The 23898-nt window shown below is 35.7% G+C and overlaps 1 protein-coding gene across 2 annotated transcripts in view; it reads left to right on the top strand.

Moving 5' to 3' along the window:
- ATRNL1 (attractin like 1) overlaps positions 1-23898 on the top strand; it is a 568892-nt gene that overhangs the window by 58559 nt on the left and 486435 nt on the right. For both annotated transcript variants that reach the window (XM_026069767.1, XM_026069766.1), the window contains exons 6-7: positions 15130-15304; positions 16430-16517. In XM_026069767.1, the coding sequence (XP_025925552.1) occupies positions 15130-15304; positions 16430-16517 (263 nt within the window). The remainder of the gene's footprint in view (positions 1-15129; positions 15305-16429; positions 16518-23898) is intronic.

The raw sequence follows: 23898 nt of genomic DNA, 5'->3' as shown, positions 1-23898 counted from the left end.
TCCATCACCTAATTTCTATTCTATTAATTTTTCAATTTCTAGGTAATTTGATCCCTCCCCTCCCCCCCTTCTTAATGTTAGATCAGCACTTATAAAATAAGTGCTTCGTGAAGTGAATACTCACTGTCTGGCTTTGCATTATTTTGTTGTCTATTATTTAGCCTCTTAATGAAAGAGGAAGGTAAGCTATCTCCTATTATGATGATACAGGAGTGTGTATGTGAACAATACTGTGGAATAATGAAAGTACTGTGCTGTTAGAATGTGTGCTATAGTTAGTTATATTCCCAGTAACTTTTTTATACCCATACCATACATAACTGTTCCTTATTAAAAGTCTATTATTAAGCTCCTAAATGTTTACTCCACTTATTAAAATTGTACTAGATGCTTATGAATTTTTTTAGCATTTACCATTCTTATTAAAAGTCCCAATTGGATTAGCTTACTCCTCATTGAAATTGCTATTTCTCTCCCCCCAAAAAATACTAAAATGTCTCTGGATTACTTAGCTGATAGGCACTCTTCCCATTCCTTTCTCCCCCTTCTTTTGTTTTTATTCCTATTTATTTTTAAGTGTGAAAGGAAATTAATTCTTTACTCCTATTAGCTGTCAGACCTGTTATACCAAAGACACAATGAGGATTAATACATTTCTTTTGTTAATAATTAATAAAGTTGTTCCTTAAATGACAGTCAGTCCACCCATAGAAATCCACTGGAGGAAATGGATTAGTAATAGGGTCACTGGAAGGAAACAGTGCAGCGGCAGACATCCTACTGAATCCTTAAAAACATCTCATGACTGTAGTGCATTTTAAAACAACAACAACAACAAAAAAAACCGTGATAGGTCAGTTTCTAGAATGAAGTTGTGAATTGAGTTTGCAGCAAGAATATCACCTATTTACTTGTGCATTGATTGTATGCCATTTCAGATTACTGCAAGTGAAACTAGAAAAAATCTCAAGTCTGTGGAATGATTTTTAAGATTGACCTTCGTTACAGTCTTGAGTGGAACTTTTATGCAGGACCCCCCCCCCCAACTTTCATTGTTAGTACCTTCTTTTAATCTAGCATTTCTGTACATACTAGCTTCCTATTCTTTCCTATAATAAGTGGGATTTCAGAGAATATGCTCAATTGTTTCCTTATTTTTTCCCCAAATCCACATAACCTTCAGTTAATTTATTCATTATTCTACGCCAGATGAGCTAGTTTGGATACATAGTTGATTTACCGAAAAACAAACCAAAAACAAAAACCCAGCCCACAAAAAAAAAACCCAAACCCATAAAGCTTTCAAACTTTCCAGGAGTCCTGTGGGAGGCTACTTGCTACAGCGTTTTATTATTATTTTACATCTAAATGCTCTTTCTTCACACCTCCTAAACTATTGTCCTGAATTCTGTCTTTTTCAAAGAGTTTTATGTTTCTTTTTGTTGCACATTTTGTTTTTTTAAGTATATTTAATCTGTGTGGAAGAAGTTCTGTTACTGGACTATATTGATTAAAATGTTAAAATAACATGGTTCAGAACATATAAAAAAGGGCATTTCATATTGTAATTTTTTTATATTTTTACAATGGCGACATCTTGTGGATACCAGAGAAGGAAGAACTCAGTTAAAGAAACTCTCACACCAGAACAAGTACTCTGAGAAGGGTTTTGAGTGTTAGAGCAGTATTAGTATCTAGATTATTATATATAGTACATTTTATGGAACAAGGAAATCGTAGTTGTAAAAACTCAGTTAAGTGTTTAGGCTTAGAAATCAAATAATTTATGGTCATATCTTTATTCTTAGCACAAAATACATATTCATTTTATTATAGTAAAGATGATTGGTATCAGAAATACCACTGTGCAGAAAATTTATTATTTCCTTGAAATCTGGTTAATATAAAATATTCAGGCAACATAAAGGAGGTTAGTGTTTTTTCTGAAGAATACTTCCTTTTAAGAGTACTACACTTCCTTTTAAGAGTACTACTTATATTACACTGGCTATACTACTTATATTACTCTGGCTAATCCATGCTGATGTTCTAAACCAGAATGGGTTGATGCCTACTACTGCACACTGTGGATGTAATTTTGGAGGAAAAAAAGATGGCTTAAAATTACCTATTTGCTGTCTTTTTCTTTGCCAGATAAAGACAAGAAAGAAATGGGGATTTGACTGAGAGACAAAAGCAGTGGCTCTTGCAGTATTTGACCCGTTTTCAGTTTAAAAGATAACTTATGGAAAGATGTGACCATATGGTGAATCTGTGTATATAACCAGCCAGTATCAATTCTGCTTGATACGGGGAACACCGTGTCTCAGATTGACTCAGTCTCAGACTGCAGATGAGCAAAGGAGATTTCAAAACAGTTAATACAGATTTCTATATCATTTTGAAAAACTGGGTATATACACTGAAGGATTGTTGACATAGTTCCATATTTTAAAAGGGTTAAGTGGACTATCTTTGCAAAAGCTGAAAATATTACTAACTACTATCAATGTGTTGTATGCTTTTTTTTGTTTTGTTTTGTTTTTAAATAAGATTACAGATCTTGCTGATGGAGACATTCTTTGGTTCCTTCAAGGAGCTTGACTTTATACCACATAAAGGGAATAACTAGCCTGTCACACATTAAATGTGTTAAAAACTGTTTCACTGAAAGAACTCAATATATAGCTACCTGTAAAATACACAGTAGCCCATTTGTTAGTTCCAGTGACCAGCTTTTGTCTGCTGTTAACCATTATTTTTATAAAAAGTCTTGATTATTACATATAACCTTTAATGATAAAATTTTCAGGTGACAGTAAGATTTACTGTGCAGTAAATAAAAAGAGTTTCATTTTAGAGAGGTATAAATCACCCATATCAATAATCATAATTTATAAAGTCATATTAGTATTGCTCAATGTAAGGTAATACATCTAGGAAGAAAGACTGCAGGCTAAACTGCAGAATGAGAATGTTGAAAGACTTGCATACCTTCTACTGGAGGAAGTGACTTCAGCCTGAGTTTCTATTGCAGCTCTGAACCTGAAGTTCACCTGGATATGTGAAAAGAGGAATATTGAGTAGAGAGCAAATGACCTTTCTCTGTGGCAGACGTTTGTGAGATAACATTGGAGTATAGTGCCCAGTTTTGGGGATCAGCACTTTAAGAAAGAGTCTAAATAACAGAGTTCAAATCAGGCCCCGAAAAACCCATTTATGCACTAGGAAACAATCTTGCAATGGGAAAATTAAAGCGTAGTTGTGGCTCTAAGGCTTTATTTTTAATGGGAATATCCATTGAGAGCTACTGTATGCTCACAGCGTATTTCATGTTCCAATGAGATGTGGGAATGGTCTTGGTGCTGGAATCATTTGTACTAGGTGCAGAAAGGAAAAAAGAGTCAAAGATTTTACTGAAGTTGCCTGTCAAAGAGAAACTTTATTGGTACTTTGATCATTGTATATCAGTCTTTAGTGAGGCTCAGAAGTGTGCTTTGAAGCAATTTGATCATCCACACCTATGTTTTGGCTCACATCATGAAAAGGACTCAGAGCACATCAACTGTATTCCTTTTAGATGAAACTGCACCAGAAGATGAGCTCAAGAGCACAGCAGCCATAAATGGACATTCAGTCCTGGGATCAGATCTAATCCAAAATCAAAACAGCAAAAATTCTGAAAGGTGTATAGTCAGATGTTTCTCCCTACAGGTCTGCTCCTAGCAGATAGAGATGTGGCAAAAGACCAGAATCTGAATTACACAAATTTAACTTCGAAGCAAGTTTGTTAGCAGTTTGGGCAGCTTGAATTTTATGGCAGCTCAACAGTGAAAAATGAGTAAGTTTCTGTATGGAGAAAAGTAAACAATGAAAATATAAAAAGGGTGCTTTGACTACTGCACTGTAAAAATGCAAATATTTTGCTTAATCACTATTCTGACACTTACTCCAACAGCATCTTGTGTATGGCCAGAACAACTATATATTAATGGGTGCCTATATTCAATTTAGATTACCTTGAATGGCCTCATGAGAGTCAAGTTCATTCATGCTGTTTAAGTGGAAGGCTTTGAGGTCATACTTCCTTGTTTGGCCTGCCTCATTCTTAAAAATTGAGGTTTAATGAATCTGCATTTGTGTTTGTGTGGAGGTGATTTATTGGAAGTGACTGAGAAGGATTGAGATGTGAGCTCAGGCCATGGCAGTTGAAATACAATATTGAAGAGAGCTTCTGACAAATGCCCAAAGGTCAAGTTTTTGGCCTGCTGTGCCTGGATGTTCTTGAACAGAAAGCACATAAATAAGTATTTTCAGAGAAGCAGATACATGAAGTAACATTCACTTTGGACAAACCTGGTTTTGGAAGGAAAAAAAAATTAGAAGTAAGTGTCTTATCACTTTTGCCCTGTGATAATCCCCTCTTTCTCTAGTGTTTATTTGACAGGTATCAATTCAGTCAGAAGAAACTGCAGTTTTACAGTCTGTGAGATATCCTGTCAAATACATGTAAATATGCATACATTAAAACTATATGCACACATATAGATGCTCATCCAAGGAAAACTTTCCTCCCACAATTTTAAGTTAAAATCCAGTTTCTGCACTCAGCGTTTATACATTTCATTGTGAATATCTCATAGAAATAAAGGGATTTTTCTGGCGATCAGTATATTTGAATATTAACTATATAGACCTCTAAGGAAATTTTGACTATACAGAATTGATAGTAAAGAATAGGTCTAAAATATGAATATTATTTCATATATACTGGAAACATGTTTTTCAGTCATTTGTTTAGATTGAATTTAATCATTTCTCAAGCATCCCTGGAGGATTTTGTGCAAGTTGTAAGCAAAATATAGCTAATGTAATTAGAAATCTATTGTCTGAAAATCTGCATAAGAAAATTAAATATCATTATTGCAAAAGAATGAACTTTGCAGTTAAATAAAGAGCCAACTTTGGTTTTAAATACTTTTGCTGTGTCATTTGAAGATTAGTGAAAGCAGGTTTAGCAATATGTTTTGAGTTCATTACAATAAATGGTTGGCTGCCTTAAAGCGGTAAATAATGCTGTGCATATGCAATTAGGCTGAGATTTAGGAAGGAAGCCTCCTGCTGTTTGTGAGTTTTAAAGAATGTATATAAAATGCACGCATATAAATGTGGCAAGGCAGAACATGCAAGCACTTGATTCAACTCAGGAGCAAATGCAACACTAGTTTGAATAGACGAAGGGGATAAGTAGTGCTAATCTCCCTGATAAGGAAGGTTACTAAATTTAGCTAATTATCTGTATTACCTGTATTTAAGAAATGGAGGAAAAGTGATTCAGGTAGGTAAAAAAAATGATTCAGGCAACTCGAAACTTATTAGCTTGATTTCAGCAGAATGTAAGGTTCTAGACTGTAATTTGAAGAAAGAAATAATTAAACATATGATGTAACTGAATAGTGAAAAAAGATGAAATGTGGATTTATCAATGTAGTTCATACTAAAATAATTTGTAAGAAAACTGACAAGAAAATGTGATGTATTTTATCTGAACTTCTGTATTTGATAGGAAGTTGTTATTAGAACTGCAGAAATCAGGGAATAAATAAGGAACAGTAAGGGGGGAACAGCTGGTTAATTGTGGAGTGTCAGTGGGAGTGCTCAATAACTGTTAAGATGGGAAGATATAGGACTGATCGTGACTGATCTTATTACATAATTTTTATAATCTAGACACAAGACTGCTAATGAAATCTAGTGGAAAAAAAGGTGGGAGTTACTTCTAATATAAACTAGGATCAGAATATCCTACAGAAAAATCAAATGAAGGTTAGAGTAATGTGTATGGGATGAAAATACTTTAGTATAAATTCTAAAATCGTACATTTAGGGACTAAGAATATTAAGAATTTGTTTTATAAACTGGGATTGAATTGCGGAAGGTGACATAGAGGAGAAGACTTGCTTGCATATTAATTAGAATATGAACTAGTTTGTATTCTCAATTTCATATAATCTATCAACTATAAAGTGTAGAATGTCAAGAGTCCTGGTAGGATGATCAGCCACAGTATCTACAGTTAAATACAGGAAGATATTAGTAGTGTACTAGATTTTTAATACTACATTTTTATGAATACAAATTGAAACAGGCATAGAAGAGAATTATTGGGATAATCAGGGGTTATGGAAGATACTAACAGAGCATGGCTTGTTTAAGCTGGTGAGATGAAGGTTGTGAGGGGATATGACTACTCTTTATAAACATTTGTCGGATGTATATACTTAAAAGGCAGATGAGCTACTTAAGTCAAAGGATATCAACATCAGTAAAAGAACAATGGGGTAAACTGGTCATCAGTACATTTAGTTTGAAAACTGGAAGGAGGCTTTAAACTATTAGAGCTATGAAGTTCTATAAAAGTCAGTAGCAGAAATACTAGAGCTTCATATCCCACTAGCATTAGCATGGAGCCTGAAAAATGCCTGTGTTCCTCTTGGGAAGCCCAACAGTTGTCACCTACTGCTAATATGAATAGGCCCTGTTTAATTTACAGCATAAGAAGAAAAACGTTTTTTGTTTAATATTAGAAACTGACAAATTCCATATGTACAGTCTACCAAAGAATATTCTTGTGCTCAGTCATGAGCAGTTAAGAAGGCCTTCTGTGCAGTATCCATAGAAAGCACTCCTTGGCTATTCCCCTCCTCCTGCTCAGTGCACACATATGGGACAGATTGCTTCTGACATCGTTTCGATTTCTGTCAGCTGCTCTGCTAAACTGAAATGCTCAACTGCTTGATAGCTTTTCTCTGTGTAGTTATTATTCCTTGCTGGTTTTGGTGTTGGTGCCCTAGTCGAGCTGAGGGCTACCTGAAGGGCTATGCTTTGTCATTAGACCCACATTCCAGGTGTCTGCATAGCAGGGGAAAGGGGATGAACCTGAAAAATGCCACCTCTGATCAGTCAGATGCTGGGTGAGGCACGGATTGGAGCTGCAGGACACAGTGCCTTAAGGCCCTCTGGCCCCTTCCTTGGCAGCCATCAAAGTGGACAAGTCTGATTGTGTAGGTCCAGCTGCAGTGTTCTTGAAGGGCTGCCCCTCTAGGTCTGTCCAGGACAGGTCAGCCAGGCATTTCTGGTGGAACATGCATTTTCTTCTTTGTATTCCCCAGTCTCCACCCAAGCCCAGGGTCACTGTGGTATCTCACTTGGCAAGGGGATGCAGTTTCTGTGATTCTGATCCACATAGCTAAGCCAAACCATTTACTGAAAGACTGCATCTCCCATGCCTTGCTGACACTGGTTTACTGTGGAAATATGTCGTTACAGGTAGTAATAACTGGTGTGGCTCGTTTGGCAACCTGATTATTTCTGCCATTCATCTTGTGGCATTTTCCCAGACCAGCAGCTCCACCCCTTATACCGTTCACTGATATTGCGTTGGCATTGTTGGAGTATGCTGCCGAGGGCCAACCCTAAATTTTTCTCTGTCTTTGCATTTTGTGTTTCTCTGTAGCATTTTCACTTCATTGCCAGGAGAAAGGTTGCTTTTAAAGAACAGGCAGAGTGTGACAGTGAGCCTATACTCAGGTCCGTAGCCATTCTGAAGCTGATGGCATTGTACTTCCGGTAAAGGTTGCCTTGGCCTCAGACCAGCCCCTTATTCTTCTCTACTAACCTGGTTGCTCTTGAGTTTGAATCCCGAAATCAAACAGTTAAAGGGTGGTGTCCAGAAGTCACACCAGTGGCTGGCAGTGCAGGCCTTTTGGCTTGCATGCTCAGACTTACCCTGCAGATTCTCCAAGGCCAAATCATCCTTGGATGATCCACTCTTTCTGCATGAGGAAGGAAACGGGACTGAATAATTGTGACCAGATGGCACTTAGAGAATTACGTCAGCTTGTGTGTGTTAGGATTTCTGTTTATTTCTTTCATGGAGGAAGCTGAGTCCTGTCACTGCTTGCTACAGTGCTGCATTAGCTGGATACCCACTTAAGATCTCCCTGCCTATCGTTAAGTCTCCTCAGAGCAAGCTTGTTTGCAGGAGGAAGGGAAATATTTACATCCTGTTTCGATATTGCAAAGGTCTCATGGCAGTGTGTGAATAGACCCACTATTAGAATGCTGATAAGCCATGTGTCTTGAAGTTTTTCTTAATTTTTTTATGTACAGTGCAGCATTTTATTTTTATATAGGTACCACCTTACTGCTTTATTGTGAGAAAGATGATTTACTGCTTGGTAAAAGTTGCAGCAATAAAAATTGTTATTGAAAGTGTATTCAGATACGTTCCCTCTTCTCAAAAATATTTTTCACTATCTAAAATTCATCATCATGCAAAGATTTTATTGGATACTTTAGAATAGTAATATGGGTTTATATTTGTGGTATTTGAAAAATTATGTTAAGATAATAATTCCTGACACAAATGCGAAGATGACAAACAAATATAGAATACATAATAATAGCAGATACTTTATCTGAATGCATGGATTAGATTGTATGAAAAAGTTTATATTCAACACATCAATACTCTTGTTTTTTTCCTATGATCCCTAAGGAAAAGATTATGGTTGAAGACAATAGATGATGTTTTCTCATTAGGTGGAAATTGATCTTATGACTTGAACTACTGGAACAGATTGTTACTTTGGCAGTTCATGAAACTCCTCAATAAATAGAAATTAGATTCCTTCTCTAGTGTTGTGTGAGTAAATTGCTATTTTAAACCTATAGAATTTTTTTCTCCTTTAAGTATAACGTAATTGATTTCCAATTCAGGTTTATAAAGTTGATGGCTTTTTTAAAACCTCTTTTTTTCTGTGGATTGAATGATGCATTAGGAGGATAAGAAAGAAATCCAATCTTAATGGAGCATATTTGCATAAAAAATAACACATTTTTATTATCTTTGTTCTGCAGCTGTCATGCTGTCTTTTACACAAAAGGCATGTATTTAGTGAATGTGTTGTTTCTGAAGAGAAAATGTGTTTATGCTGAAATAATGGTGATGTTTAATAGTATATGTATTTAATTAGGAAAATCTGTAAATGATATTAAAAAGTCCTGTGTTTACCTTGTCATTATAAAGCTATAGCCACACTAAAGCAACTGCTCTTTAAATGATATTTCAGTAGAGGTCCATGTTGTTCTGTTGTTTTATTTTGTTCAGTTGTATCTTCCTTGTTCGCACAGATTGATACATACTGTGATAATTCAGTGAATGCTTTACACGCTCACCGAAAGAGGCGATTCTGGCCACTCAGTCTTCCTCATGTACTGGTACAACCATTTGTATGTCTGCATGGTGAAACAGGTGAGGAACACATCCAAACTAAAAGCTAGCCTGGCCAAAAATAAAAGCTAGTTTTAGCCTGGATTCATTCCCTCATCTGGTTCATCGTGCAGCCACATGAAAACTGCTGATGGTAGTGATGAAGACTAAGAGTACGGGGAGTAGAGGGAGGCCAGGGGTGCCTCTTCTTGTGCTGCCTTCTTGCCTCTTCTTGTCAACTTATGTCACTTTAGTGCACGTGTACGTAATGCACAGGTATTAGGTGTTCTTTAAGAAATCAGTGTGGTACTTGGTGCTTTCAAGCTCCTGAGTTCAGGTGTGTGTCCTCAGAGCATGTCCTGACCCATGTCAGAACAAGGCCTGGGTATGCAGTGTTTCTCCTCCTCCTCTCTCCTTTCCTGTCATTTAGTGTAGACCTGCCAACAGTGAAGTGCTGAGGTGGTAAGAAAATTATCTGTGACATTTTTTCAGTCACTGATCTGGTTAACAATATGGTTAAGATTTTTTGCATTCTTAACTTCGTGCTTGTCCTCATTTTAATGCATCCAGTTTCATCAAATCATAGTGCACACAGGCATGATATTTCTGGATTTGCTATTTGAATTTTTGGGGTGCTGTGTCTCCAAAAATGAAAATCTCAAAGTGGTTGGTGAGTAGTTTGTGTGCTTTTTTCCTTTTTTGCCACTAGGGGACACTGTTGACCACTGCATGTCTCTGCAAGACTGTAACTAACAAAAGATGTAAATGTTTTCATTTTCTAACTGGAGGCATCCATTCAACTAAGCTGAATTTCATATTTTTAAGTTCTTCATTAATCAAAGAGTACTTAATCAGCAGTTTATTTTTAAGCACTTTTAGATTTAAATTAAGTATTCCCTGCAGTGATTTACCAAATCAGAATCTTGTTGAGGTTACAATTCTATTACTGTTTCTATATTAATACTTAAAGAATGATATCCTGCATTGTTCATGCTTTCATTAGACTTCATTCAAATATCATAAGTCTTTTCTGGGCAGAAATATATAATGAAAGATGGTAGTTGAGTCTCCATCATTTAAAGAATAAAAGGTAATTTGGATACAAGCAAACATCATTCTCCTGTAAAGTACTAGGAAAAGTTGACAAATGATTATGTACAAATGATCTGCATGGTCGTTGTGTATAAGGAATCAATGTAACAAGTTCAAAACTATAAAAATCCGATTTTATACATTGGAAAAACTTAATCCTTTTTTTACTGAAGATAACGTTTTAAAGTTATGAACTTGATGTAAATTGCTTGCATAAAAATATCAGTTTGATTTGTTTTAAGAAAAATATTTGTATTTTTTGCAGGGCTGAAGCTAGATTTTGATAGTATAGAGAGACATCACCTCATTCTGCTTTTCTCTTATGAACCACAGTTTAAAATATGAATCAAAAAATTGGCTTCAGGTCAAAACTTGAAAAACAAAAAGCCTGAACACATTTAGAATACTTTGAAATTTATAAAACGTATATTTGTCTGCATTAGAGGCTGAGCAAGAACGACAGCACAGTTTTTTTGGTATAGCTTTTGAAATCACAGTACATTGTCTATTTTATTTGAAAATATTTATGCACGGGAAAGCACAGTATTTATTCATGTAAAAGAAAAATTCCTCATATGGTACACAGATATAAATTGTGCGCTTACATGTGTTGTAGGTGTTTGCTTTATTTGTACATAAAGAGCAAGCATAACATTGATTTACATGGATAAGCCAATGTTCCTATGAAATAATTCTTTAACGTACATCCCTAAAATAAAAATGGAGATTTCAGGTAGAGGGTGCTACGATACCGTTATCAATTTTGTTATGCTAAATTATTCAAGACCTTGCTGTGAGATGAGATGCAACAAAAGTCTCATATGAGTGGATAAGAGAGAAAGAGGCTGTTTTGAACTATTGAAGTGTATGTTTGTTTTTGATTGTGCAACAATGTCCACAATTTTTGTCGAAATTAAATCTGACTTTTCTTTTGAATTTTTGATTGTATACCTGAAATAATTTTATTTTTATTGGAACTAAATGATGAATATACTTTTTTTTTTTCAAGATTCTTATTGCTATAGTACATAGTTTATTCAGTTATGAGGCCATGGTCACTTTAAACTGCCAGGCCTCTGAGCAGCTGCCAGAAAGCCCATCTCTCTCACTTCCTCCCCCTCACCTACTGATTGCTCCAGCACATTTGGTTGCTGTGTTTAAGGCATATCAGGGAACTAGCCCACCAAAGAATGGCTATTTTTAAGTTGGATCTACTCCCAGATATGGCTTACCGCTCAGTTTTACAATCATGAAAACCAGCATTAGGGAAGTGCATGGATAAACAACAAAGTTTAGAGAAGAAGGGGGATTGCCTCTGAGAAGCAGTCTGAATTTAGGCCATATAAAAATGGTCTCTGTATCAAAGCAGATAAAGAGAGTCCCTACAGATGGAGAAGTCAGAGAAGTGTCCATCCATATCTATTACTAGAAATCCTCAAAGGATTTGATTAAGTAAAAGTTATTTTGTGGCCTCAGCCAAATATGGCAGTACTTTAGACAGGGCTGATCTACTAAAGAATATGATGCCTGCCCCGTCCAGACTGGTACGTCAAACCCTATATTTTATCTCTAATGTTGGCCTTAATTGGCTGCCTAAGAAAAAGCATATGGCACACCTCCACTGAGTACGCACTCAGCCTCTAACTGTTTTCAGCTAATGAGATTGCCTTAGCCTGTCTGGGTTTGTCTATTTAGTAAACTTCAGCAATCACTCTTCTAGATGTTTGCTCGGTCTCTCCTTGACCCAGTGTAAACCTTTGCATCCTGAACATCCTTTGTCAAAGAGTTCCTTGCCAAGGAGCTCTGTTACTTGTTTCATGAAGAACTGCCTCCTTTCGTTTGTTTTGAACATGGCTTCTTCAAGCTGCATTTGATGGATCTTGGTTCTTTAGTCAGAGAGACTGTTCAGTCTCTTTCATATCTACCCGCTCTGTGGTACTTTATTTTATAGACCTTTATCATTCGCTTCCAAATTATCTTTTTTTTTTCCAAGCTGAAGAGTCCCAGCCTAGTCAGTTGTTTCAATTACAGAAGCCATTCCATTAATTTGAACTTTCTTGTTGCCCTTCTCTAAATTCCAGCTCTAATATATCCTTCTGGAGAAGGGTACACAGTTTTCTAAGTGTGAGCAAACCACTGATTTATACAGAGGTATAATGATGTTCTCTATTCCTAACACACAATTTGCTTTTTCTGATCATTGCTGAGTATTAAAATGATATTTTCATGCAGTTATTGTAATTTTGAGACTTTGCTGCTGAATAATGATGGTCAGCTAAGAACCTAACTTCTTACTGAAGCTAGAATTGTTTGTCCCCATATACATAGTTTTATCTATATTGAATTTCATCTGTCATTCTATTGCTCAGTCATGTGGTCACACAATGTTCTGCAGTTCATCAAAGGTTGATCTTGCTCTTTCTACCACCAATAAATTGACATCGTCAGTAAACTTCTTCACTGCTCACCCTCTTTTGAGATAATGTGCATGTTGGAGAGCATAGGTCCCAGTAAATATCCTTGTGGGAGTCCACTGGTGATGTCCCTCCCTTTCAGAAGTGGTCATTTACTCCTGTTTTCTTATAGTCAATTATTTACAAGACCTTCATTCTCTTGCCACAGCAGCCAAATTTCCCTAAGAGTCTTTGGTGAGAAATTTAGTTGAAAGCCTTATGAAAATCCATGTCAGCTTTATCAACTGGATCACCCTTATCCATCTTGGTATCTCCAAAGAACTCCAAGAGGTTTGGGAGAGGGGCCTTCTCTTAAAAAAGCCATACTGATTTTTACAAGTAGATTGCAATTATCTCTCTATTGACTAATTCTGTCCATTTGTACAGTTTCTGCTGATTTGTCTCATAGGGACATAAACATTACAGGCCAATAGTTTTGCAGATCCTCCCTGGAACCTTTTTAAAGTTGATGTTGCATGTGCCACACTGTAGTTCCAGTTGTAAGGGACATTACTGTAGTTAGTTGCTTCTCAAAATAGTTAAAAAACAACAACAACAACAACAAAAAAGTGTAATCATAGTTTTACATTTAATTTGCTTGATTTTTGTGATCCCTTTCTTTTCTTCATTTGATTATTGTTTAATGTTTTTGAAGATTTTCCTAATAACCTACCTTACACTGCTGTTAGCCATGCCAGCTTCCTTTTATCTTTACTCAGGCATTTCTTAAAAAGTGGTATGCATGGGCACTATATTTCCCTGATACTGTCCTCAGTAACCTGCATGCCATCAGTAATAATCTGCTTCTCTTGGTTGCCCCTTTTAGCTTATTTTTTTAATTATTTTTTTCCTTGCAATTATTTTAGTCCTCATTTTTACATTGCTCCTTTTTATGTTGAGTACAACCTTACTGGGTTTTCTGGCTCTTGTTACTCCAGTAGCATTACACTGTTGTGCCAAAGTGTTGTGAAAGAAAATAGAATTGGGTGTTAAGACAGTATTTTTTCCTTAAGAAATTGAGAATTCCTACAATTTTCCCCTAACTCTATATGCCTGTGATTAAAATTAAATCCTTAAATTGTTGGCTAATTTGCATTGTATGCAGGCTAGTTTTGTGTGTGCGTGCGTGTGTGCATGTGCACACTACCATTCTGTTCTCAGTGCCAGTCTGACTTAACAACTTTGGTTTTCAGGAATGTCAAGTAGCTTGAGTAAAGGATTTATTCCAGCTAGGCAGGCTGAGAGGAACGTATATTGCTTACAGTATAAGCATCGAATAATTTAGCTGTCATACAATATCTCTCTGCCATCACTGATGATAAAGATTTCAGTTCAATGATTGCTAATGCCAAAACTAGAACACATTAGTGTCCTAAAAAATTCAGTGTTTCCTGTCCAGAAATAAAGCCAGTCAGTAATGCTGTACAGTCACTGACAAGAGGCAAGTAGTGCATATGCTGTCTTTTTCAGCAAAGTTCTAAATATATTCAAGTGTTAAAATACTACAATTGTGAAGTTCTTTTTGACATACAGAGCATAAACTAATAATGAAGAGATCACATTTTGGTTATTACAGAACAAATGAAAAAATAAATGTTTCTGCTTCTCATGATTTTAGTAAAATAGGGAAAAGACACATTTCACTGACTTTTGCATATTTGGCAAGAAGTAATTGGCTAAAAATAGTTCCAAAATAATGTATAGTTGCTGGTTTTAGTAGCTTTGTAGAATGTTCTGTAAATTTTATAAAAATTTTAATATTCAAAATCCTTCTTTTTGTAAAGTAGTTTACATTGTATTTTCCTCTTGAAAGCCAGTGCAGTATTGGATTGGCAAAGGCCAAATTTTGATTCCCAAGATTTAATATACTGTAATCTATATTGTAATGTAATTTACTATAATGTCATATACTTTGATGTAAACTTACTGTGGTTAGTTCAAACGCAGTATAATTCTTCTCTGGAGGTAACATACAGTGTGCATTTTGCTATACATTTTAGAACTATACAGCATCTGAAAACATGATGCATTATGCCTTTCTTTCAATTTGTGACTCATGCAGTATGTTTTCTGAGAAGAATGCAGAAATGTATCATTATTATTTGAGCTAATCTAATGCTTTCAATTTCACTGACATCCCTTGTCAAATTTTTTTCATTGAACATCTGTTAAACATAAAAGTTTCTACTGTATTTTATCAAAATGAGCAATCCTGACATCTGTATTTAAGCCTCCCTTATTTCTCTTGTATTGGCTTTAACATCTTTGTGTAACAGATTGTACAAATTGCACATTTGTTTGTAAAACAGGTCCGGATTGTTCTTTGAATGTCCCTTCCACGGAGTCTTACTGGATTCTACCAAACGTAAAGCCATTCAGCCCTTCTGTGGGCCGGGCTTCCCATAAGGCAGTTCTACATGGAAAATTTATGTGGGTGATTGGTGGATACACTTTTAACTACAGTTCGTTCCAAATGGTGTTAAAGTAAGTGATTTCTCCTTTGTGATGTCCTCTCTGATACTGCTTAGGGAAAATTAATCTTAATAGGGAGGTAGCGTCTCTTCTGCAACTTAACGGAAACTCTTATATTTTCATATTTTGTTGTATTCTTCATTAACTTTCTTACTTTCTGGTCATAGTTTTCTTACAATAGAAGAAAGTTAAAATAGGAGTAATACTGATGTAGATGTGATATTAGTATGTAACCTCATAGTTTTTGTGAAAACTATTGCTATTCTTTGCTGCAAAATATAAAAAAAAAAAGTGGCAAAAAAACAGTGAAATAATTCAGTGTGCTGATGTTTTCAAATATTACATCTAGGTCACTATTGGCAATAGTGAAGCTAATTCATAATTACAGGAGACTCATTTTTAGTGCATGCACTTAGCCTGTGGTCATCCTGCAGGCTGGATTAGGTAGTTCATCCATGTTCCTCTGAGGTTACAGTGTCTCATGTTTTTCACAGGTTGTATGTATATTTATTCGATCAGCTAATTAAAAACATAAAGTTGAAGCAGCTGTAAATATCACCTGGCTGATTTGGATGGTATTTTGTGTATGTGTGCAAGCCCTGTCATCATCTTGTTTTCTTCCTTAACTTCGCAGCCATACAAAACAGTGTTGTCATCTCTGTTTTTCTTATTTCTATCTTTGTCGTCTTATTGTTGCCTCTCGTCCATCTTGAAGCTAATGGAAATTAAAGTCATGCATCTGAGAAAGTTCTAAACAACATTTTTTTAGGCTAGTGCAGAGGATTGTAGCATAAGCAATTTAGTGGTTTTTTTTGTGTCTTTGGCCAATAATAGTGAGCTCAGTAATCTAATTTCATAACTTTCTTGTAAATTTCCCAATTTTTATTATAATCCCATTTTCTGAAATTGTTGCTGGGTCCCTGCAAGAGCTGCTCCTGCTTTCTCGGATGACCATTTAGAACACTGTTGTCACTATTGAAAGTGATCATATTACTGCTGCTAACAAACTGCCATATATCAGATAAAGCACAGTAACTCATCAAATGTGCACTCTTTGCGAAACAAAGTAGTTCAAACATGCAACAACCCCAGTTTCTGGGCAGGTAGAAAACATTTACTTTTCTATTTCTCTTTTAGCTACAATTTGGAAAGCAGTATATGGAATGTAGTACCTGTATCCAAAGGGCCACTCCAGAGATATGGACACACTCTTGCTTTATATCAGGTTTGGATTCTTCAGCATCCTATTTAATTTCTTCATGTGCACTGTTAATAATCTTAAAATGAGTCATCATGAACATAGATCTTTGATAATTTAGCTTCTAGTCTCTAAACACTTTTGTGTTAGTGTTCTCTTCAGTACTTAAAAGATCTATTGCACAATTTTGAGGGAAAGGTTATAAGTCACTTTTCAGCTGACAGTAAACCCTCAAAGCTAAACCTGCAATTGAAAGAGTTTTTATATAATTGGAATTGTGGTAAGCGTCAGGGAGCAGCAAGGGCCGCCTCTTCCTTAAGGGATGGCGAGCCAGGAGCTGAGGGTGACCCAGTGCTGGCAGTGCCCTCACTGATGGGTGCTGCCCCGCAGGGTCTGATCCTGGTGGACAGAGCCCAGTGCTGGTATGACAGGGGCCATCGACAGCCCCAGACAAGGCAAGTGATGAACCAGTCCCAGGAGCCTTCCGGGGAGTCCAGAGAGGAGCAAAAGGAGACGAGACCAGAGATGACTGGAGACGAGGCATGCATCTGAGGGGTCCATCCAGGAGACAAGCTGCCTACAGTGCAGGTCCGAGGTCCATCCAGGTGGCAAAACTGGAGACCAGCACTCCTACAGCATAGCCCAGGCAGGGACCGAGGGCCCTGGGCTGAACTGAGATGGGACTCCTGGGCCATGGGCAGAGGGTGTGTGTGGGGACCGCAGGTGAGGCTGGTCAGGGCCATTAAGGCCTATTAGTTCCCCAAGTGCCCTGACAGTAGGAAATACACTTTTATTTCTGTTTTATTATTCTTAGTACAGAGCCAGAACAGTATTAAAAAACAAACTGTTGTCTATCGTATCATTTTACTGTAAGTTCATATAGACATAAACTACTGATAGTCTTGCTTCTACAGATAATATATAGTCTGCTGAGCTACTTCATTAAGAGTGCTTTCAAAGGCTTATGTAACTTGAAAAAGGGGTTTTTGTGCTGATAGAATACAGAGACAGAACTGATCTTTATGAAAAAAATTGTGTTTTATTATTTAGTTAATATTTGGCTAGTGTTAATCTTGTCTCCAAAAGATACTCAGTGAAAACAGTGCAAAATTGAGGCTTCTGTGGATGATGGCAAGCTTGTTAGCTGTGACAGGGAAATACAGAATTTACATCTCAGTATGAAGTGAAATTTTCACTTGTTTGCATAATATACCTTCAGTAGGGAAGAACAAAGAAGACTCTGTCAAGTCAGACCAGAATGTCCATCTAGCCTGGTAACATGTCTGAAATAGTGGCTAACAGTGAATGCCTAGAGAAGAATGTAAGAAAAAATGACAAGAATATTAAGAAGCTTCCTCAGAATACTCTCCTATTCTGCAAATGGGATTTTCTAAGCTAGAGTAATATCTTTTTGTGGAAAGATTATGAATCTATGGGTCCCTCCCGACTTTTTCAGCCTATTTTTAACATCTCTATCATCCTGTGCCTAAGAATTCCAGAGTGTTGTGTGAGGAAATATCACCTTTTAGGAAAAGGCTACTTGCTGGTTTAATTTTGATATTCCCTAATTCTTGTACTATTTTCTATTTCATATTGTCTATGTCATCTCTTTTTTTCAGACTGAAAATTCCTTGTCTTTTTAATAATCTTCCAGAAGAAAGCTATTTCTTACCTTTGATAATTATCTCACTGCTTCTACTTTTTCCAGTTCCATTATATCCCTTTTGAAATAGAGGGAATCACAGTGTTTGAGGTATTGGTACAACAGAGAATTCTATAATGATGTAATTATGTCATAAATTTCATGGTCTAATCTTTTCCTAATAATTCTTAACAGTATTTTTGCTTTTTAAAATGTGCTATTGAGCTTCAAACTAGTATCTTTACAGAACTATAAGTTATAACCTCAAGTTCTCATTCCAGTCTACTCAAAGCTTGTCACAATATGTACAAGGTTAAAATTATCTTCTTCCAGTGTGCATCACTTCATGCTTATCAATTTGGACTTTTATTTATCCTTTTATTTGTCCTTTTATTACACAGTTATTCAGTATTACAGGATTCTTTTGCAATTCTTTGCTGTTGATCATTGTATCTGCTATCTTGAGTAGCTTAGTATTGTCTACAGACCATGTCATTTAGCTATTCATATCTGTTACAGATTGTTTCTGACTATATTGAACAATTGAGTCCTAATTATAAATCTCTTTGGGGCTCCATTAATGACCTCTCTCCACTGCAAGAAGTGACCATTTTTTCCTAAACTCTGTTTATTTATGCAGTTATCTACCCATGTGATATTTGCTTTACTTGTCCCAGAGCAACTTAGTTTTTTTTAAGGGATGAAAAAGCATCTTTTGGAAACTCCAGGTATCAAACCAGACCTTTGATTCTTTCAGGAAACTCCAGTGATTTGTGAGGTATAACTTCCCTTTTCAAAAACTTTCTGACTTTTCCCCAGTCTGTATTAAGTGTTCAGGTGTTCACTAATTCTGTGCTTTAGATAGTTTCTACCTTTGTACATGTGATATAAATAAGGTTTATTGGTTTGTAGTTTCTGCAGTCTCTCTTCGATTCCATTTTAAAAAAATGATGCCAATCTTGTGGTACGAACACATTTTTAAGGATGGATTTGTTGCTGATTATTTTGTCCTTTTTTTAATTTTTACTATAAACTCTTCTATTGCTACTAGAATTTAAATACTTCTGCAATGCCTCCTGTGTTAAGAAAGATTTGCTGTGGAAGTATCTCTAAAGTCTGCCACAAAGAACTCAAATGCAAAAATTAACTTCATTGTATTTCTGTGACCTTATCTTCTCAGAGTGCTCCTTCAAACTGTCTGTTGGCACCACAAGTTATTTAGCTAGCTGTATTTCTAATGTGTTTAAAAATGCTTTATTAGTAGTTTTTATACATTTTGCAAGTAGCTCATCAAACTATTTCTCAGTTTGCCTTATATGCCTTCACAATTTAATCTGCCGGAGTTTATGAACCCTTATTTTGAAGTATTGCTTCTTCCTTCTAACAGTTTCCATTATCCTCTTGTTAAGTTCAGTTTGATTTATTTTGGTATTTCTAATGGGGAAATTTTGTGTTTTTTATAATAGGAAGTATTCATGTGATCTGAGCAGATGTCCTTAAAATGTCTCCATACTGTCATTAAAGATTTTAGCCTTTTATGTGTACCTTTTAGCTTCTTTTTATGAGCAATCATTTATATTTAGTACTCTTTTTTTGAAGCTGAGCAGAATAGTAGTGTTTTGTGTGTGTGGTACCTGTTGGTTTTCCAGGAATGTTGAATCTGAACATTTTATGATTAATATTGTAGAGCTGTTTTTCAGCAGTAGTGTAGAACTGGATTCTCTGCATGCCCCAGCATCAACTCAAAAATACTTTTTTTCTCATCAGTTCCCTGATTCATTACTATATGTATTTTCTGTTTTTTGAAAGGTCAGAACTTTCTGACTGATATCTTCGGTTAATACAGTTCTTGGGACCTTTTATTTGGGAAACATTCAAGTAATGTATCATTTAGCAGTTCAGAGTAAAGGCCTACAAAATCATTTAACCTTTTTTTATTTGACAGTGCTAATACTTTTCTGAGATATTCCAGACTAAAGGATAAGCATTTTAGAGACATTTTTACCAGCAAATATAAAATATGATGGACTTGTGTTAATTATCCAGAGATCTTTTTGGACCTCAGTGAGGAAATGCAACTCCTTAATGAAAATTACAAGCAAGAGTGTAGTTAAGAATTCATTGCTGTTGTCTAAGGGACATGTTAATTAGTAATAAGAATCCACGAATAATGAACATAGGGCCAATCATGTAAAATAAATAATTAACTAATATGTTCTTGCTCTAGTGATTCTGTCAGATGTCAAAAATTGTAGGGGCTAAAAGGAGCTGATTGCATAAGAAGAAAAACTTTCAAGTTGAAAATGTACATGCTTTTAAAATAAGTTCTTCTGTTATGTTATCAGGATAAAGTCTGATATTTGTCTTTTCAGATGTTCTGTCTCTTGAAAAACAGAAAAATAGTTTTTTATGAAGAGAGGCAGAACATTATATAATACCTAGAGATGGCAGTTTTGAGCTGTGTTTTAAGCTGTATACTAGTCGTTGTGTAACACTTTCTTTTTAGTTGAGAACAAAAATATCCACGAAGAAGAAATTAGATTAAGTTTTTGACTTGAGCTCCTGAGATTTCAAAGCCTAGCACAAGACCATAGAGCTAGTATTGCCTGATTGTGGTGCAAGGTAAATTGAAGCTATGTAATTGACTCTGCAGAGAATGAAATAAGTTACTGTGCCCATTTCCCTCAGAAAGCTTCTTTAGTTAAAATTGAAGTACTTTACTTCTTTATTCTGAAGAAAAAAAGATCAGAAGACTCCCACTGATGTATAGTTACAACAAGTGACTAAGACCTTCTTACGCGTTTATAGAGGAGAGATGTAAAAGTATTCTTGCTTTCAGACCATCTGTTACATAGTATGACCTTCAATGACTCTTCAGACTGGTTATTGGAAGGGTATTACCTATCTCTGTTAGCAATTGGTTCTCTCGTATCTCAAACATTATATGTAGTTCCAGGCATCTTGATACCAAAAAATGTCAACATACTTTGAAATAATTCATAGAAATAGATTATTAAGAGACTGGAGGGAATGGCTTTTGAGGTTTTAAAAGTTCTTACATACAGCTTTGCTAAACGGTGACTAGATAGGAAGTTAGATAGTAAATTGAAAAATACAAGATCCCTGGAATAAAGTAGACTGGGAAATACACAAAATTTGACCTCATAATTAAACTGTTATTGGTAGTCCCAAGACAGTGGAAAGATGACTGGACATTGATATTAGATTCCTAGAAAATGCAGAATGAAGAAAGCAGACAGGCTGACATAGTAATGATTGTAAAAGATGTTTCCCAGTATATGGACCATTTTGTATGTAGTCAAATTTAATCTGGTTTATTTGGGTCTTATTAATGTTACCTCTAATTTTGAAGCTTTTTTCTCCTTTAAAGAAAGGTAATTGTCTTGATGCCTTTTCCTAATTAATTGGTATTGATGTTGAGTCCATATATCTCTTCTGGTATTTTTATTAATCTAATCAAAGGCTAGAGTTAACAAAACACAAAAGAGTAAAACCTTGGTTTGCTTTCTTACCAGTGACAGTGTCTTTTGCCAATTGGTGTATTGTTGTTATTCTTTTATATGTGTACCTTTGTAGGCTATTGTGGTATAATTTGGAACAGCTCTAGTAATGAAAAGTCTTTCCTAACTATTCAGTTCTTATTAGCAGGTTGAACCCCCAGTGCACATAGATTATTATTTTATGCCTTTCAGTTACATCCTATCCATGCACAACATGCTTTCTAATTCTGGTCTGCAGAAGACCTCAGAAGTGGCTGAGAACTAGGTAAGATGAGCCATTGCACACTTCTTGCATGTAGTCTAGATCAGAGCCTATTCAGCAAACATCTTCAATTCAATGGACCTTACTCAACAGGAGACTGGTTTCTTTATTTAAAAATGATATATTTTTCATTACTTGTTTCAACATTATATTCCAATTAGTTTGAAAGTTGAAGCCTAGGCATCACTGGCTTTTATGTTTAGCAGGTCTAAAGGCAGATGCACGGTTAATACTCTTCTATGCAGTCTTCATTACTTATTCCTTCCTTTCAATATATTTAATCCAAGTATTCAGTATGGAAATAAGACTGACATTGCTGCTAAAATTCCAACTATACCTTCAGCAGTATTAAATCTCTGCTTGCATAGCTTTTTTGGACACTTCCCATGCTTTTCAGCCTAGTTTTCTGTAAATGTAGGAATGTTCATGCAAACAAGTAAATTTCAAATTTAGGCCTTTTCCAAAAGCACGCTACCTCACTTTCCTGTCTTATATTTTGAACACCACTGTAGTCCAGGAAAAAATTACTGACTTTTAAGATGTATAGAAACAAACTTAAATGAATCCTTCTTTGAAGTAAAACCTTTAACTAGAGCCAGAAACAATTTTGAAATTAGTGGGAATAAAGAGGTAAAGTGCCAGGGCTCTCGATGAGGTATACCATCTGAGATATAAACTGCTGCAGGATGTACTGTCTTGAACTTGAATTTGGTCCTGTTTGGAAGCTTAGGTTATAATATGCTCCTTTTGTAACTCAGCATGTGTCTTACTCAGGTTCTTATTAAGCATGCATGGAGTTCCACAATAAGCTCAGAATAATAAAGCAGACTGGGGGAGGGAGACCTTTTTCTAAAGAAGATGTAATTATAATGAGGAGTGAGGTCTGCTTTCCGTTCTCTCCACCCTGATCTGGTGGGAGGATTAGGGGATCAAGTGGGGATATTGATTATTCATTTTTGTTCTTTTGATATAACAGACAAAATAAATATTCCTGATGGTGTTGCCATATGGAAGAAGTTAATGGTCTGGGGAAAGGAGGAGGAGGTATTAGACAGTGCTAACCCAGGTGCTACATATTAAATGCAAAAATTGATTTGCAGTGGATGAGTTACTGTCAGATGGTTTCCTTGAGTCTCATGTTAACATATGATAATTTCTAGTCATACTGTAGTACATGGTACAATAGGAGAGTTTTCCATTGCTTTATAGCTGTAATGCCAATTTAGTATTATCTGATTTGAAAATTTCACCGAATGTTGCAAATTCTGTAGGCATTCTAAAGCTGTCATCCTGGTCCATCAATGAAGTTTTTCCTTGTGGTTTTCTTGGAGGAATTGAGAGAGAAAAGCTGAGAATCTCATCAGAAAAAGCTTCTGCCTATCACTACCTGCCATTGCTAATTACTGCCAAGAAGCACTTGATGAGATTTAAAAAGTGATTTTAGACTTTGGATAGAATCTAGTTGTGCTGAATTAGTATATTCCTCTGTTATAGCATCTGTAAAATGAGGATTCATAGTGTTTATCAGGGATACTGTCTTGAACAACATTAATGCTGACCGAGAATGTGTGTATGGGATCATTCACAAGGTTGTATCTTAATACAACTTTGTTTGCTCATCATATTTACTCATGCGTTCATGAGAACTACTCTCTGGATACACCACAAAAATTGCTTTAGTTATGCAGCAAGTTCTATTGCTTCAGCCACAGGAACCTAGTCTATTTAAACTGCTGAAGTATTATGAGGAAAAGTAGTGAAATGTGGGTGGGGTTTTTTTTTTTTTAAACCTTTTTAAATTTCATCAACTGGTTGGTCTTACAGAGGGAAAAGGAATGGCGTGAAGACTCAAGTAAGTCAAGTAAGCATCAAAGATGCTGAATTTTATTTAATACCTTTATTTATTTTTATTTATGCAAAGTTTTGAGAATGTTTATGAAATGTCTAGGTATCTCATTTTTGGCTCCTGTGCCTGAAGGATGA

Source organism: Apteryx rowi, unplaced genomic scaffold, assembly GCF_003343035.1.
Source record: "Apteryx rowi isolate R43461 unplaced genomic scaffold, aptRow1 scaffold_3, whole genome shotgun sequence".
Taxonomy (NCBI): domain Eukaryota; kingdom Metazoa; phylum Chordata; class Aves; order Apterygiformes; family Apterygidae; genus Apteryx; species Apteryx rowi.
The sequence above is the reverse complement of the archived record's forward strand: the minus strand, read 5'-3'. Positions and strand labels throughout refer to the sequence as shown.